The following is a 15,211-nucleotide window of genomic DNA, read 5'->3' on the forward strand; positions in this document are numbered from 1 at the left end:
CACAGCGTGTGGAGCAACCCTCTTGCCTCCTCCTCCTCCTCCTCCTCCTCTTCCTCCTCTTCCTCCTCATCCTGGTGGCTCAGCTGCTTTTCGTCCTCCGCAGTCCGGAAGCTTCTTCTTTTTCTTCTTGTTGCTCTTCATCTTCTTTTTCTTGTTGTTTTTTTTGCCCCTCCTGCTTTGTGCAGCCCCGCTTTGGATTGCTTTCCTTTTTCTTGCCTGCGTTCCCCCTTTTTGTTGTTTGGTTCTTTCTTGTTCTTGTTGTTCTTTTTGCGCACTGAGGACGCGGCGGCGGCGTCGGCGGCGGCTGGTGTCGGCGTGCGTGCGTGCGTGCGTGCATGCGCGTGCGTGCGTGTGCGCACGCGGCCATGGATCTCCGCATGCTGCTTGCGCTGCGTGCGTGCTTGTTGCTGCTCCACGGAGCGACGCTACGCGGCGACTCCATCATTCACATCGGTAAGGCAGCCCCCCTTATTGTTCTCATTTGGGGGGGGGTCATGCGGTACGGTCCCGACGCTGCCCGGTGGTGCTGGGGGGCGGCCGATGGGGTATAGCTCACCCCCTCCCTCGTTGGCGCGTGACGAGCAAGACAAGCTGTTGCTCAGTCATTCATTCATTGGCCGCTCGGCTTCATTCAAAGTGTTGCAGGAAGCGGCGGGCGGATGACATGGTGACACACTTGATGTCGCAACATGAAACCGGACGTACACATGCTACGTTTGCCGTATCGACCGGAAAATGCGATGTCGACGTGCTGATTTGGGCGTCAAATCTCATGTAGTCCGTCTGCTACGCTGCAGATGTCTGAACCGCAAATGTGACAGAAACACGCCGCACGAGACATCAAGCAAGTACGTCAAGTCAGCGTGAACAATGCTACGTTAGATGTGGAAAACTGAAATGTAACCTGCTAAGGTCAAGGGTGAGTCATAATTTGCCACACTGCAGACACGACAACCAGGTGCACCGTGTCGACCGACATCGGATTTGACGTCGTAAATGTGTAAACGCCGCGTCGCAGCGAGGCACCAAATAGACGAGGCGGCTCGTGAGTGAAATATTTGTTTGTATGGCAAAGATGAGAAAAGTCACGCGATGACGCCGGGTGCTGCAGACGCGTGGCTGTTTATTGTTGTCGTGGTCACCGCCACCTCTTGATTGGTGAAACCGCAATTCGTCAAGATGACGACAACGCTCATCATCGTAATCATCGCGGTGACTAACTTGGCAACAGGCAGCCCCAGTGCGCCCCGCACCGGTCACCGCGTCAATGGCGGGCCACAAAAAGGAGCGGTCGTCCGCACGGGCGGGCCTTCGCAAGCGGGCCTTCGCAAGCGCTCCGTCGCTTTGACTCAAGTAACTTATTCGATAAATTGTATTTGTCAGAATAGTTTGAATACAATCGTCGGGGCCGGCGGCGGCGTACGCTCCGGATTGGTCGGCGGTGGCTCGCAGAGCACACGAGGTCAAACAACGGAGCGCTTCCTTCGCCAATGTTTCTCTCTCTCTCTCTCTCGGCCGCCCACGAGCGAGCGAGCGAGCGAGGCGCAACTTTGAGCAGGACGTGCGCCTCATCTTAAGCCACTCATGACAAAGAGGACAAACGGCCACTGTTGGCGCCTGGCGAGCTGCTCGGCCACACTTTGTCATCAAACGCGCTTGAAAGGGGGGGCGGGGCTCGGACCGGAAGCGTGATGACGACACACACGCACGCACACACACATGCAGGAATCCGGTTTGGTGGAGCTGAGGGGATGGAGAAGACGAGCCCATCGAGAGTGACTTGATGTGATTTGGCGTTTGGCAGCGCTGACATGCTGTCATGGCGTCACACGTGCCACTGAAACGGCCGCACGCAACCCTCGAGTGCCTCGCACTCACTCGTGAATGGCGCTCGCACACAACGCAAGTTGTCCGAGGTGCAAATTCTGTGGTTGCCCGAAGTATTTGGACAAGATGGCGGCCGGCGCGTTGAGGGAGTGCGGATGATTACGCGCCGGTCTCGGCCGACCGATGCGAAGATGACGCGCCGTCCTTTGCGGCCGGTCGATGGACGATGACAGTTGATCAATGGCGTCAACGCGGCGCGGCCAAACGACTGATGAGACACATTTGGGCCGCCGGTTCTTGTCGGCGCAACGTCCGCGCCATCGACCAAAGTAGCGACAACACCATGTTGTCAAGATGGGATGAAGAACCAGCAGAAGGCTCACAAGAAAATTGTCAGACGCGTTTGCAGCCTGCGCGCTCGTCGAACAATCCGGCGCTTAGCGGGCCCGGCCGGGCGAGCGGACTGCAGCAACTCCAGAAGCCGAGCCGGAAGCGGACGGCGAGGCGGAAACCCAAGCGCAAGCAGAGAGCGAAAAAACGAAGCGCCGCCGGCGTGACGACGAGAAGCCCAGAAGAAGGAGGCTGGAACTTGCCGTGACCCGCCGGCTTGACGGGCGCGCTTGAGGCAAGCCGCGGCCCGCCCGGCCGCCCGCCCGCCCACCCCGGCGACTGGCGGCGACTGGCATTCGTGGATGGGATGTGACAGCGCCGCTTCCCGCCGCGGCCTACGCCAGCGAAGAAGCGCCCGCCCCCAACCTCTTCCTGCCCCCCGGAGCATCTGTGGCCTCCCGCCGCTTCTCAGCTTGACGTGGTTCCCAGCCCAAGACGGCGACGAGGCGCCCGGTCCCAGTGGAGAGCGACGCGCGACGCGAGCGACGCGAGCAACACGCAATCGCCGCTCAGCAAACAACAAATACAAATTTGTTCCTCTCCATTTTCAGGCACCTGTGCCTTACTTGAATATTCATACGATGACCTTTAACTTTTACTCCCAATACTTGAAAACGTTTATCGGTACTTTCTACTCCTTACTTTGTCAAAATCAGCTTGTGACTTTTTCTAAACGTCCGCAGGTACTGATACTGATCCGGTAGTAGCTTAGCTTCTAGTTCTGCTTGTAGGTACCCTTTGAGCTTGGCTTTTACTTCCGCTTCTAGCGCTGCGTTTTAGCTTTTAGCTCGGCTTCTTCTTTAGCTTTGGTTCTGCTCCCGATTTTGGCTCTGGTTGTAGTTCAGCCTTGGTTCTGCTTCGAACTTGGAGTAAAAAGAGGACAAAAGTCGTAGCGTAATCGTATTGGATTTAGGATGTTGGTATCATCGCACCTGAGATGCCAACGTTTTTTTTTTAGTCATGAGCACTCATTGACCCAAAGGCCATTTGGAAACATTTCCCATTCTTAAGTCGGGCAGAGTTTGCCGTCAGCCGTTTTGTGAAAATGGTCACCTGGAGACGGCCGTAAAGCTTTGCAGAAAACGAATTTGACATTTGGGATGCTAAATCCTGTCCCGCTCTGCTTCAGTTAAGTGTTGTTGTTGTTGTTGTTGTGCATTTTGGGCTTCTGACGCGCTCCTCCATGTGGTCCAGGCGCAATCTTTGAGGAGAACTCCGCCCGAGACGACGAAGTGTTCCAGCTGGCCGTGTCGGACCTCAGCCTGAGCGAAGACGTGCTTCAGAGCGAGAAGATCACGCACTCCATCAAACTCATCGAACCCAACAACCCTTTCCAGGCCGTACAAGAAGGTAAGCGGCAAGCTTCTTTTGCTGGACGGTTCGGTTTGCGGCGCTAACGTTAGCTTGGCTTTGGTTCTGCGTTCAGCTTTGCTCGGAGGTCAGCTTTGATGCTGGTTCCAGTTGGGCTTATAGCTTTGGTTCTGGGTCAAGCTCTGGTCTTCTACCATACCCTTTTTTAATTTTTTTTCAGTTTTAACATGACTTTTGCTTGTAGCGCTGGTTGCTGCTTTGCTTTGGTTCCGCTTCTAGTTTTGCTTCTGCTTCAAGCTGCGCTTCAAGCCGAGGAGGGAAAATCCGAGTTATCGAGTCGTTCTCGAGACACTGACGTGAGTTAGCGCAGGTGAATGTGAGATCCCAATTTCTTTCCTCATCCCTCCGTTGGCCGTTTGGCCCGCGTCCCTCAGCCCCCCCCCGATTGAAGAATCTTTGGGCCTTTTGCCTGGATTTGCATTTCACTCATGCAGTCGCCGTGCTGTGCGTGGGTCGGTTGCCCGTCTCCTAAATTCCCGCCTCGATCCCTTTTGGCCTCATTGAATCAGAGGCAGCCCGGTTTCCCGTTTCATTGCTCATGCTCAGCTGCCCCCCCAGACTCATTCTACTTGTGTGCTTTTGCTTCTAGCTCTGCATTTGCTCTTGGTTCCGCTACTGCTTGTGATTCTGCTGATACAAGGTGATGCCGGATTGTATGATGCTGCTGATGCTGATGCTGATGTTGCCATGGTGACAGCCACAAACACATGCTTCAAGCTTAGCGACTGTGGCGTCGACCCCAAACTTCATGAGGTCCATTTATTATTTTGTTGGTGTCAACAGCACACGACACTTGACTTGATCAGAATGAGAATTTTTCTGTATGATGTGTGACGCAAGCCACGTGAAGAGCATCAAATATGATTTGGAAGCGTGCGTGCGCAAAGACCAGATCCACTGGTACCCCCCTCCCCCCCCCCCCCCCTAATGTTCCGGCCCCACCCACGCCGCACACCCCCACTTTCCAATTAGCCGCCTTGTTTGCTAAAAGTGCTCGTTAATAGTCGGACAAACGAGGCTGACGGTCGGACGGCGATCCGTGCGACTGGGCCTCATCATGTCCAATTAGAGCAAAAAGCAAATCTTTCTTCTCCTTCCTGTGCTTGTATCGTTTTTTTTTTGTTTGTTTTTTCACTGCCATTGTCAGTGTGCTCTCTCTCTCGCTTTTATTTTTTCTTTCCTCACCACCGTCGTGCTGAAACAAACAATTGTGGCCAATCTGATCAACAATTGGAGACAAACAATGAATCGGGCGCCAGTGGATGTCACGGCAGGTAAACAAAAAAACAATGGACCGAACGCCGGAGAATGTCTTAAAGGCGAGCGCCTGGATTTGAAGCGACTAAAAACGAGTCATAATGGAGCTGCCGATGATGCTGCTGATGCTCCCTTTGTTTTTCTGGCTTTTGCAGCGTTGGCAAAGTTTGTCGCACGTGCGCGTCCCCAAGAGACTTAACGACTCACGTTTGTTATTCCCGGCGCGGCCAGCGGGAGCAAAGCGTGATAGATGGCCGGCGGACGAACGTGGCCTCAGTTAGCACGTTAGCACGTTAGCTTCATCCGGCACGCGTCGACTTCCGGTCCGGTCGCCGCAGCTCGCAAAGCGGCCGAGGCAGACGAGCGGGGATGAAATGTAGCCATGCTCGCGCTCGTGTGAGCTTTGGTGACTGTCTGACTTCCTTTGGGGGGGGCCGCTCAAATCAATTTTCTCACTTTCACAATTCAACAAACTTGAACAGAAAGTCGGACATGTTGCTTTAAAGCAGACATTCCCGGACCGCAAAGGTAGAAAGAAAAATTTGGGAAAATGTTGAAAAAGCAAAAAGGACTCATGCTTGAAATCAAGCAGGAGCTTTGCCATTTGGGTTGAAATGGAAAAATCCCGGAATAGAAAGTTGGAAAGAAAATAGAACCAATTTAAGTGATCCACATGAAATTGGGTGTTCGTCATAACAGCTTCGATGAAAAGTTCTCCGGGAGCAACGCCCGAAATGGAACAGAAAGTCAGACATTTTGGGCAAATTGCAGATTTCTTGCCGCCTACGAACGGCAGTCGGAAGTCGCTCTGGAGACGGACGGACGGCGCTAAATTGCCAAGATTTTTGACGGCGGGTGGCCGACTCCATCACGCTAACGTCCACCTGGTGTGCAGTGAGCAGCCGGTCATCTGCCAAGAGCTCGTGTAAGAAAATCCTCATTGTTGTGCCTGGGGGAAAAAAAAAAGATGATGCTTTTGAAATGGATCTCCCCAAATAGTGGCCATGTGATGACTTCACGGAGCTAGCGCGCGTGCAAAATCCTTTCCAAACAAAGTGTCATCTTGCCGACGGACTTTGCTTGGCGAGATTGTGCGTGACTGCAAGGAGGCGATGGAGGACGTCACCTGACCCGCTTTCGCTGGCGCCGCGTGACTCGTCAACTTTGAGGTGGCGCAATCAAAGGCGATAATCTCGGCAGGTCTGAGATCTCCACCGGATAAGACGCCGCCGCCGCGCGCGCGCGCGTCCCACTTTCCTCGCCGAGTTTGCCCGCGGCGCTCGTTTGCGTTGACGCGCGGCTCGGAAGCCCTTTCGACTCGGAAGCCGCACCTGAACTGCCGTCGACGCGCTCTTGCATCGCGCGTCGCCTTTTGTGGTGTCGTGCTTGTCAAACTCCCGGAGATGGAGATTGGGAGACGCAAAAAGACACCATCTTAGACGCTATGATTGAGAAAAGGGCCTACCTACGAGGGAACAGCATGTATGGATTTTTCCGGGCCTATTTTTGGTCAAACGAAAAACAAAAGAAAAGATTGGCCATTCATTAAAACAAATAGATTGCTCATTTCTGGTCTTCAGCGAGGCCAACCCGGCGGCGCACGAGCGTAACACGCAGGTGGCGCGATGATGCGACCGCCCCTCGTTGCTTTGGAGTGTCGGAGCTTCACCGCAAATCATTTTTGCCTTTTAAGATAAGATAAGAATGCCTTTATTGATCCCACAGTGGGGAAATTTTCATTTTGCCGCTTTGGCTCCTCAGCTTGGCCAGTCTTCATGCTCGTACGCTCTCAAGGGACCCGCGCGCAAGCTAGCTCCTTTGCGATTGACACGACAACCGCTGGGAAACAAAGCCGTCTGCACTCGGCCCGTGTGCGAGACACCTGTCGATTCATCTGCGAGCGCACGTCTTCGCTTGGACGCACGCACGCACGCACACACGGTCGCTGCTCCCGAAATGTCACGTTGTGCCCAAACAAGCCCGAGCCGCGTTTGCGTTTGTACTTGTGCTCTGACAGTATGTCCTCAACACAACGCGACGCGACTTCCTGAAGAAATATTGAATGAAAGATGGCGTGCCCGACTAATAAGGCCTCATGTATCTTTGATGCGCCATTGATGAATTATGAAGAAGCTTTGGCTGCCGCCTCGTTAGCTCGCGACAAAACGTCGCCGCCGCCGCCGCGCCGTCACGCCAACGTCGTTCGCTGAGTCACCACGCGCAAATAAACCTCCGTAGCCAGCTCATAAACAGCCGGGTGAGACGCTGTCGTTGCCGTTTACTGCTCAACTAGAAACAATCGAGTGGATAAAAGACACGACATGTTAAGTGTGTTTGTGTTTGTTGTTTTTTTCCGCCTGCGCGTTTTGCCCGAGCTTGCACCCTGGCAGCTAGCAGCTAGTTAGCATGCGATGCTAGCTCTCAGATTGTGACACTATGGAATGAAAAAAGTGCTTCTGGCACATACGCACGCACACACACGCAGCTGCGCAACTTGTGAGTCTGTGGAAATGCGTGTGATCGACAAAGCAAAAAGTCAAGGGATCATGTGCATGAGTGTGTGCGTGTGTATTGGCGTTGTCATAAATGTGTGGTTTGGCGCCTAGTTGACATTGGACAGTCTCTTGGCACAGCACCGAATGAAAATGTCTCAAAAGTGATGAAAATGGTGAAGTGATGGCGCCGATCTGGTCTTAGTGGATCTTCTGCCGTCTAGCTTGTTGTGGTCGTCACTATACGTTGCTCACGCGGGCCCAAGAAGAGATGATTTTCAGTCAGCGAACGTGTGTACACATTGATCGGCTCTCCATTTTGCAGACGAGCAAAGTGGAAATCGGCAAATTGCGAATTCCCTGGCGTGCGGCGAATGGCCCCAACTTCAACGTCTCCGCGGCGATCCTCCGGCGCAAACGGAGTTGACAAAAATTCCTTGACCGTCCCCAACGGAGCCGGCGAGCGCCTTGACAATATCGTCAGCTCCAAATTCAGCTTGCTCTACATTTTACATTTCACCATCAGACACGCGTGTGCTGCTTTTCGCTCCGTTTACTTGTAAAGTTCAAGACTGAAAAGCAAAGTCTTGTCAAACTGTCAAATGTGGCGTGAAGACCATCAGATAAATGACTTTTGGTTGTCCAAATGTTATTCGGCCAAATATTGCAATCGGCCTGAAAAGATCCCGCTCCATCGGCTCTAATTAGAATTTGAGAAAAGTGAGAACCACTGTGCGAGACGAAGTAGGATCCATTTCCGAGGTCGTAGTAGTGCTGTGCGCTTTGTTCATGTATTCATTCATTTTTACTATTATTTTTTTTTTTTACTTTTGAAGCCTATTTGATGTACTCTGCGATTTCCTGGGCAAATGTGCGCCAATTTTCCCCTTCGCTGTTGGTCGCCCCCCTGAGGAACAAAGCGGCGCTACAACATCAATTGTAGGCCCTCCTGTGGCCTTTTTGTCCTTTGTCTCAATGGGACGTTTGGCTTCACGTGACAACTGAAGACATCACATGATTCGGATGGGAATCATCAACAATTGCCACAATGTACAAGCGCGCGCGCGCGTGGAAACGCCCACACTGACTCTTCAGTGTGTTGCTCTTTCCATGCGTGGGAACAAAGCAGCAGCAGCGGCGGCGGCATCATCATCATATCATATCACAGCATGAACCCTTGCATCATGCTCGCACACGTATAGAAATGAAATTGCTATTGTGAGTCTTTGGCCAAAGCTGCCTGTGTGCGTGGCTTTTTGTGTGTGCGCGTGTTTGGAAGAGAGTATGTGAGCGTGTCTCTGCCTGTGTGCCGGTATGCGTGCGAATTTGGCCGGAGTGTGAGCGAGCGTGTGGATGAGACACGGCGTGCGTGCGTGCGTGCGCGCGAGTTCTGCATGATGTGGGTCAGCGCGCGGTGGATCCCTGCCAAGACAAGGAAGCGTTTTGTCCTCGAGGTAACGCGACCCCCGTTCTCGTCCAGGAGCCGGGCCGGGCCGGGATGAGCGCCGTTGCCGTCCCCGGCGCGCATGCTGCCTCCCCCGGCCCGGCGCAAGCGACAAGCCCCGGCGAGTCATTAGCGGAATGTCCGGAGCGATCGGTCACGCCGTGTCGGCGGCGACGCGCGAATGCGGCCGGCAGGAAGGAAGGAAGGAAGGAAGGCAGGCAGGCGGCCGGTCACGCAGGCACGCAAAGACAAAAAAGGTGCGCAGCGGCGCCTCGCCATGCTTTGCGCTTTGATTCCCTCATCCAAATCGTCTTTGCCCTTTGAATTGAACGAAAAGGACTTGCATCCCTTCCTGTGTCGCACCCAAAAGACGATGTTGTCCTTGAATGATGAAAAAACCCGGCGGACAATATTGTACTTTGGGAAAACTTGAAGCTAACGCGACAGCATGTTCGGCCCCACCTTGGCCCTCTCTCTTGCATTGTAGAGGAGCCAGTGCGCATGTCCAACTTTGAACCCAAGTCAATTCTTTTGCCCGTCCTTTTTGTATCGTCCCGTCCATTGGACTCGTTTTCAAAGTGTTTGTTGGCCAGCGTGCGCAGGGGGGCAGCTCCCTCCCTCCATTCACCATCCAAGTCCCCCAGAATGACGCCGACACGCCAACGCCTTTGAAGTCCCGCTCATCTTTGGGGGGGGGGGGGACACGTTGCATCAACTCGCTCCTTGACCTTTGACCTCCCACTTTGCAAATATTCCCAGCGGCCGCGTGGTCTGGCCTTGCAAAGCGCCAGCGCCAAACCGGCCTTTGCGTCCTCCGCAAGGTCACCGAGTTCACGTTAAGAAGACCAAGAAGACGCGGCGACGAGCCACCGACAAAGCAAAGGAAGCCCGGGTGACTCATGAATATTGTCGTAGCCGTGCCGTGCAGCGCTGTTTAGCCTGTTGCCATGGTGATGTCGCCATGGAAATGAGACCAGGGGAGCTGGAGGGTGGAGCTTTTTTTGGTTTCTAAACATGATTAATTGTTATCAGCGTTGCTAAAAGGGGGCCACGTCCCCCTTCTGGCTGACTCTAACAGGCGAGTTGATACAAATAGCAACAATTGAGAATGCAAACAACAGCGAGTTGCAGGAAATTAAAAAAAAAAAGAGCGAGACGACGGCAGGCTGCAATGCTAACTGCTGCTTGAGCACGCTAGCTGCCGCGTGGCTGAGCTGAGATCGTCTGTCATCTGCTAATCAAGCGCTCAAGGGTACAACTCGGGACATTGCGTGCGCGTGATTTTCTGCTGACATCGGCAAAGTCTCTCGACGCTAATGGGCAGCGTCACCGCACTCTGCTGTGATTGGAGGAGGCTGGAGGCCACCGCCACAGCAGCCAACCGCCACTTGATACAGCGCGCGCACACACGCGCGACGTCTGCGCTTGCATCCTCGTTGAGTCGCGCGCGGCCGAGAAAAGCGCCGTCCGCCTGCGACCGGCCGCAAGTGTCAACGGCTCGCGGCAATTTCCTTGGCCAGCCAATGTCGAGAACGCCCTCGACGTCTTGTCGCGTGCCCGCGTTTGCCTTCCTTTAAGAGGCGGGGCCCGCCGTGCGACATCAGCGCGCGCGCGCGCGAGTGTCTAGGTGCGAGTGTGGTCGACAGCAGCTCCCGCGGGACTCTGCCGGTCGTGTTTAGCCTTCAAGCCAATGGCGGCTCTCCTTTCTCACATGCGAGGGCGTCACGTGTCGAATACGTCAAAAAAACCACGACTCGGCAAAAGGTGGCTTGCGTGTGCTGAAGATTTCACTGGAATGTGTTGGAGGCCGCTTGTTCTTCTTGATGATTGTCTTCACTTTGGGACGCGGCCGCCTCCTCCTCGTCTTATTGGTGTTCTTCTTTTGCTGGGTCATCTCGGCGTCGCTCGTCTTCTTGCTCTTCTTGTTTCTGTCGGCACGCCGGCCATGAAATATTCACGAGGCCCTCGGGCGGCCGGTCTGCTGCGGCAGATCGCGGCCGGCGAGAAAGCGGCGCGCCGTCGCCGCCACGATCCGCCGGCTTGCGCGGCCCACCCCGCCCCATCGGCCCCGCCGGCCCCACCGGCCCCTCGGCGAATCTCCAGGGTGCAGCCGCAATGGCCTCTCACGTGCGCGGCTGAGGAGGAGTCCGGGGAGAAATGAAACGGACTCAACTCCTTCCTTCTCGCCTTCCTTTGTTTCTTCCTTGCCACTCGTGGAGCCTTGCCTCCATCTTTTTCTAGCACCCTTGTTCCATCCTTCCTTCCATGTGTCCTACCTTCTATCCTCTCCGCCATTCCTCGCCTCCTTGCTTCCTGCCTTTCCTTCCTAAGTTCGCAAGCGCTTGCTCGTTTCCTTCTTTCTTTTCTTCCTTCGTTCACCTGCGTGCGTGTCCCTGTCAGTTTTGTACTGCCCCCCGTTGGCCGAGGTGCGCGCGGCAGAAAATGCAGCACAATTGCCGTTGAAGCAAAGTCAAACGATTGAATTGGTTTCATTCCATTCAATTATTTGACTAGTGTGCGTTTTATAAAACACTCGCACATTTATAAACAAAATACAACACCAACATTAAGATTGTTTTTGAGGCTTAGGCTGGAAAGGATCAATGGCCTTCCCGTACATTTCAATGGGAAAGATGATTTGTAATTTTGTGAAATGTGATGCAAGTTAAAAAGAAAAGGCGAAATGAAGCAAAATAAAAAATATCTGGAGGTCGTACGGACCATCTGGATGGAAATTGCCACAGGCGCCTTCCAACAAGTTGCGGCAAGTGCAAAGAATGTTCGCCATCCGTGCCTTGGTTGGGTGTTGCGCTTTTGATGCCGTCGTGGCGACGACTCGAGACATACGCTAAGCCGCTGTTTACCGGCTGACTTATTTATGGCTGTTTATCGACACGTCTGCGGCCGGCCGCGGCTAAAAGCGTCTCGCCTTTCAATAATGCACACTTGAGGCTTTTATTGTCTTTTGTGTCACTTGCATTTTTCAACGAGTCCTGATTCATTTTGCACACGCGGCGGCGGAATGAATAATCGAGCGAGGGAGTCATCATGGTCAAACGCCACAAAATCGCACTGACGAAAAAGTGACGCTTGGGTTGTCGGTTGGTTTTGTTGAAAGTTCAAAGTATGGCCCGCCGTCATCTTGAATGACCTTTTGTTTACGTTGATATTTTAGAAATGATTGAAGCCATTTCTATTCATGTTTCGTATCTCGGCGAATTGGTTCATTTTATACATTGCTCATAATACAAGAAAAGTAGTAGTCATGTGAACAATGAGAAATATGTCAAGTGGTGCCTGGACTGATTGGTTGAATTGACTCAAGTCATCTTTCCCCAATGCAATGAAGAGAAAACCAAAACCAATTTGCACTCCATTCAGGCCGCAAGTCGCCATTTCATCATCTGTCACTTCACTTCTGGAACAAGAGTCAAAGAATCTCAACGAGGCAAACGTTTTCCCCTTTGCATCGCTTAATTGTACAAAAGCAGGCAGTGAGTTCAACTTGATCGTGCAGAAAATGCACAAACATCGACTGGTGTTGGCTTTCCAAGTAAAAGCGGGCGTTTGCAAATTGGGATTCGACACAAAGAAAATGCATCTGCTTTCGCGAAAGCACGGCGGCAGGAAATGGACAAGCTTGACCGTTCACTTCAACAGTGGCCGTGACTCCGTTGTCAAAACGGTCGTTTGATTATCAAATAGTTGTCAAGGGGTTGTCCCGTCTGCATTGGAACCCGCTCGAGTGTCGGTCGAGTGCAGATGGACTTTGTGACTCATCCCCAAGTCACAGCAGGTCAGTGGAAGCCGCCTCCCGGTCGCCGTGGTAACGCGCAAGTTGAAAACGCAACAACGTCTCTTGGCTTTGCGCCGGCCCGCCCGCCCGCTATCTTTCTTGGACTCTTTTGAGCCGATAGCGAGCGCGCAGCCGTAATGAGCACTTTTACACCTCCGTGACTCCTTTGCGCACGCACACTAGTCAATGTTAGCAGCCGGCCCTCAAATAAAAGTCTGGCCTTTCAAAAAAGGCTGAAGAGAAAAACATTGACTGGACACTTCACGGGGACTGAAGCTCACTAATCACATCACTCTGCTTCGGAACGCGCACGCGCGCGCGCACTGCGCAAGCTAATAGCATGTGCATGTGCCACAACACAAACAGAGTCACGTAACAGTTGTTCAATGATTGAATTTGATGGGGGAGACTTTTGTTTGTGGTCCGTCCTTTATGAAATCGTGTTCACGCTGAGCGAGAAACGACGTGAAAATTCCCGTTCCCGTTATTACAGCAAAAGCGGCTTTGGCCGCTCGCTCCTCCTCCGTCTCGTGTGTGTGTTGCCCTGCTCGACGGCGTTTGCGCTTGTGCGGCTGTTGGTCCCGTGACAAAGTGGCGCAATTATGAGGAGCGCGTCCAACGGAGAGAATCGATGGCGTTTCCTTGTTGCCACTAAATCCGAGAGCCCCGGAAAGGAATGCTCGCACTGGCCATCAATTGATTGTGATTGAGTGACGCTAATTTGCTCAACCGGCACATCATTCACGTCTTCTGATTTCTCCGAGCCCTAAGCGTCGTGTACGGATTTTTTTACCGGACGTTTTGGTCAACGACGTAGTCGTCTATGCCAAATAAGTAGAGTAAGCAAAGTGGAAGCGTTTGCCTTTTTTTTTTTTTCTCTTCTTTTTTGGGAGTGCTTTCTCCCCACGTTGAACTCCCCGCCACGGCACTTTGTTCTTCTTATCTCGCAGCAGCGAGATAAGCGAGAACACGCAGGACATATTTAAGTTTATCTTTACGCTAGCAAGGGAGAAAGCCAACTAAAAAGTGTGATGGATGGAAGGAAAGGAGCGTAGGTTAAGCTGAATAACGAGCCTTCTTACATACAAAAGCCCTTTCGGGCGAAAGGGCTAAAAGCTAGCAAAGAGCGCATCATGCCGTTAAGAAGTTTCATCCAAATGGCCTCAAGGTGGAACGTGACTATTAAAAGTGCGTGCGGATGAGCTTGCGAAAGGTAAAAGGCTTCCGGGCAGAAGAGACAACAAAGGCCAATGACGGCAATTCAATTAAATGCTAATGCTAAAGGCTAAACGGCTGCCTAATGGCTAAATGATAAATGTTCCACGCTCAAAGCGGAGCTGGACAAACTGTTGTGCTCAAGGGCTACATTGGATTTCTTTTTTCTTTTCTTTTTTTAATCAGACCGACGGGCCGGAGAACAAAAGAAAATCAAACGGCGCAAATGTGTGTGTGGGGCTGACATAGCAAAAAGTTCTTGCGTAACATTCTAAACACATATTCTTTTGGAAATCAACACAAAATCTTGCAACCTTTTGCGTTTTCTATCCCTGCTCAAGACCCCCATCCATACTCTTTCATCCTCATCATCATCATCGTCGTCATGTTCTTCTCGTGCAAACTATTTTGTCTCTCTCTGTAAACGCCAGTGTCATATTTTTCTTAAATAGTTTTTTTGCTGACATGATCAAAGTCTCATTTGATTTATTTGAAGTAATCATGTATTAATCTGCATTGTTTGCAAAGAGTCAAGCTTTTATAATCCTATTGTTGAGAATGATCGATTTATGTAAAAAAAAAAAAAAAAAAGCCTGACAGTAAAGTTGGCTTTTTCATTTTATTTGAGTGATTTGCAAGATAAAAAGATGGCTGATGTCCATGCAGTTGTATTCTAAAAAACAAATAAAAAAGACATTTGATGTATTTTTTCTGTCGGTGTAATTAATTCAATTGAATTTTTCTTTTCTCTTTTCTTCCCCAAATCTGCAAAGTCAGACGAGAAAGTAGCATTTTGGATTCAAATGAATGAGGACTTCAATTTTGATTTATTTAAGACAAATCTTTTCCGTCTTTTTCCAAATGTCCTTTAATAATTCAGTTTCCATGACTTATTGAAAGAAATGAGAAGCAAGTGTGACTCTGTGGGCTTTTTGGCGGCCTTTTCCGATGGCTGCTGTGACATGTGGAAGAGTCCAAATGTGAGTGCGGGATTGGATTGGATTTTTTTCCCTCCCTTTTTCTTCCCCTTCATGCCGCGTTGACGTGCGAGCCTTCATGCTCCCGGCCTCGTTAGCCGAGTCCAGCTGGGAGCTTTTTTTCCCGCCTGGCTTGCACTTTTCCCCTCCGCCGGGACGTTTGGCGTGTTTGAAGACGGCGGCGCCGAGATTCCCTCTGCGGCGTTTAGCTGGCTGGCAGCGGCCGCTTTTTTTTCCCCCCGTCAAAGTGCCGAGGGCGCGCGTGGACCGTGTTCGACTTTCTCTCTGCCACGTTCTCCAGCTGCCCGCTTCAACGTCCTTGTTTTTATTGACTCCGGGACGGAAAAGATGTAAACCCGGATGGCGGGAAGCATCGCTCTCCAAAACGAGGCGACATGGCCGCCATGACGACGCGAGCGACAGCGCCGCCGCCGAGCCCTCG

General features: G+C 52.1%; 1 protein-coding gene across 2 annotated transcripts in view; it reads left to right on the forward strand.

Moving 5' to 3' along the window:
- Positions 1-15,211, forward strand: part of LOC147128719 (glutamate receptor ionotropic, delta-1-like) — a 56,501-nt gene continuing 41,290 nt past the window's right edge. For both annotated transcript variants that reach the window (XM_086016121.1, XM_086016122.1), the window contains exons 1-2: positions 1-453; positions 3,412-3,567. In XM_086016121.1, the coding sequence (XP_085872247.1) occupies positions 336-453; positions 3,412-3,567 (274 nt within the window). In that variant the 5' untranslated portion in view covers positions 1-335. The remainder of the gene's footprint in view (positions 454-3,411; positions 3,568-15,211) is intronic.

This window comes from Filicampus tigris, chromosome 19 (genome assembly GCF_054856515.1).
Source record: "Filicampus tigris isolate MCC_2025a chromosome 19, RoL_Ftig_1.0, whole genome shotgun sequence".
NCBI classification, from domain to species: Eukaryota; Metazoa; Chordata; class Actinopteri; order Syngnathiformes; family Syngnathidae; genus Filicampus; species Filicampus tigris.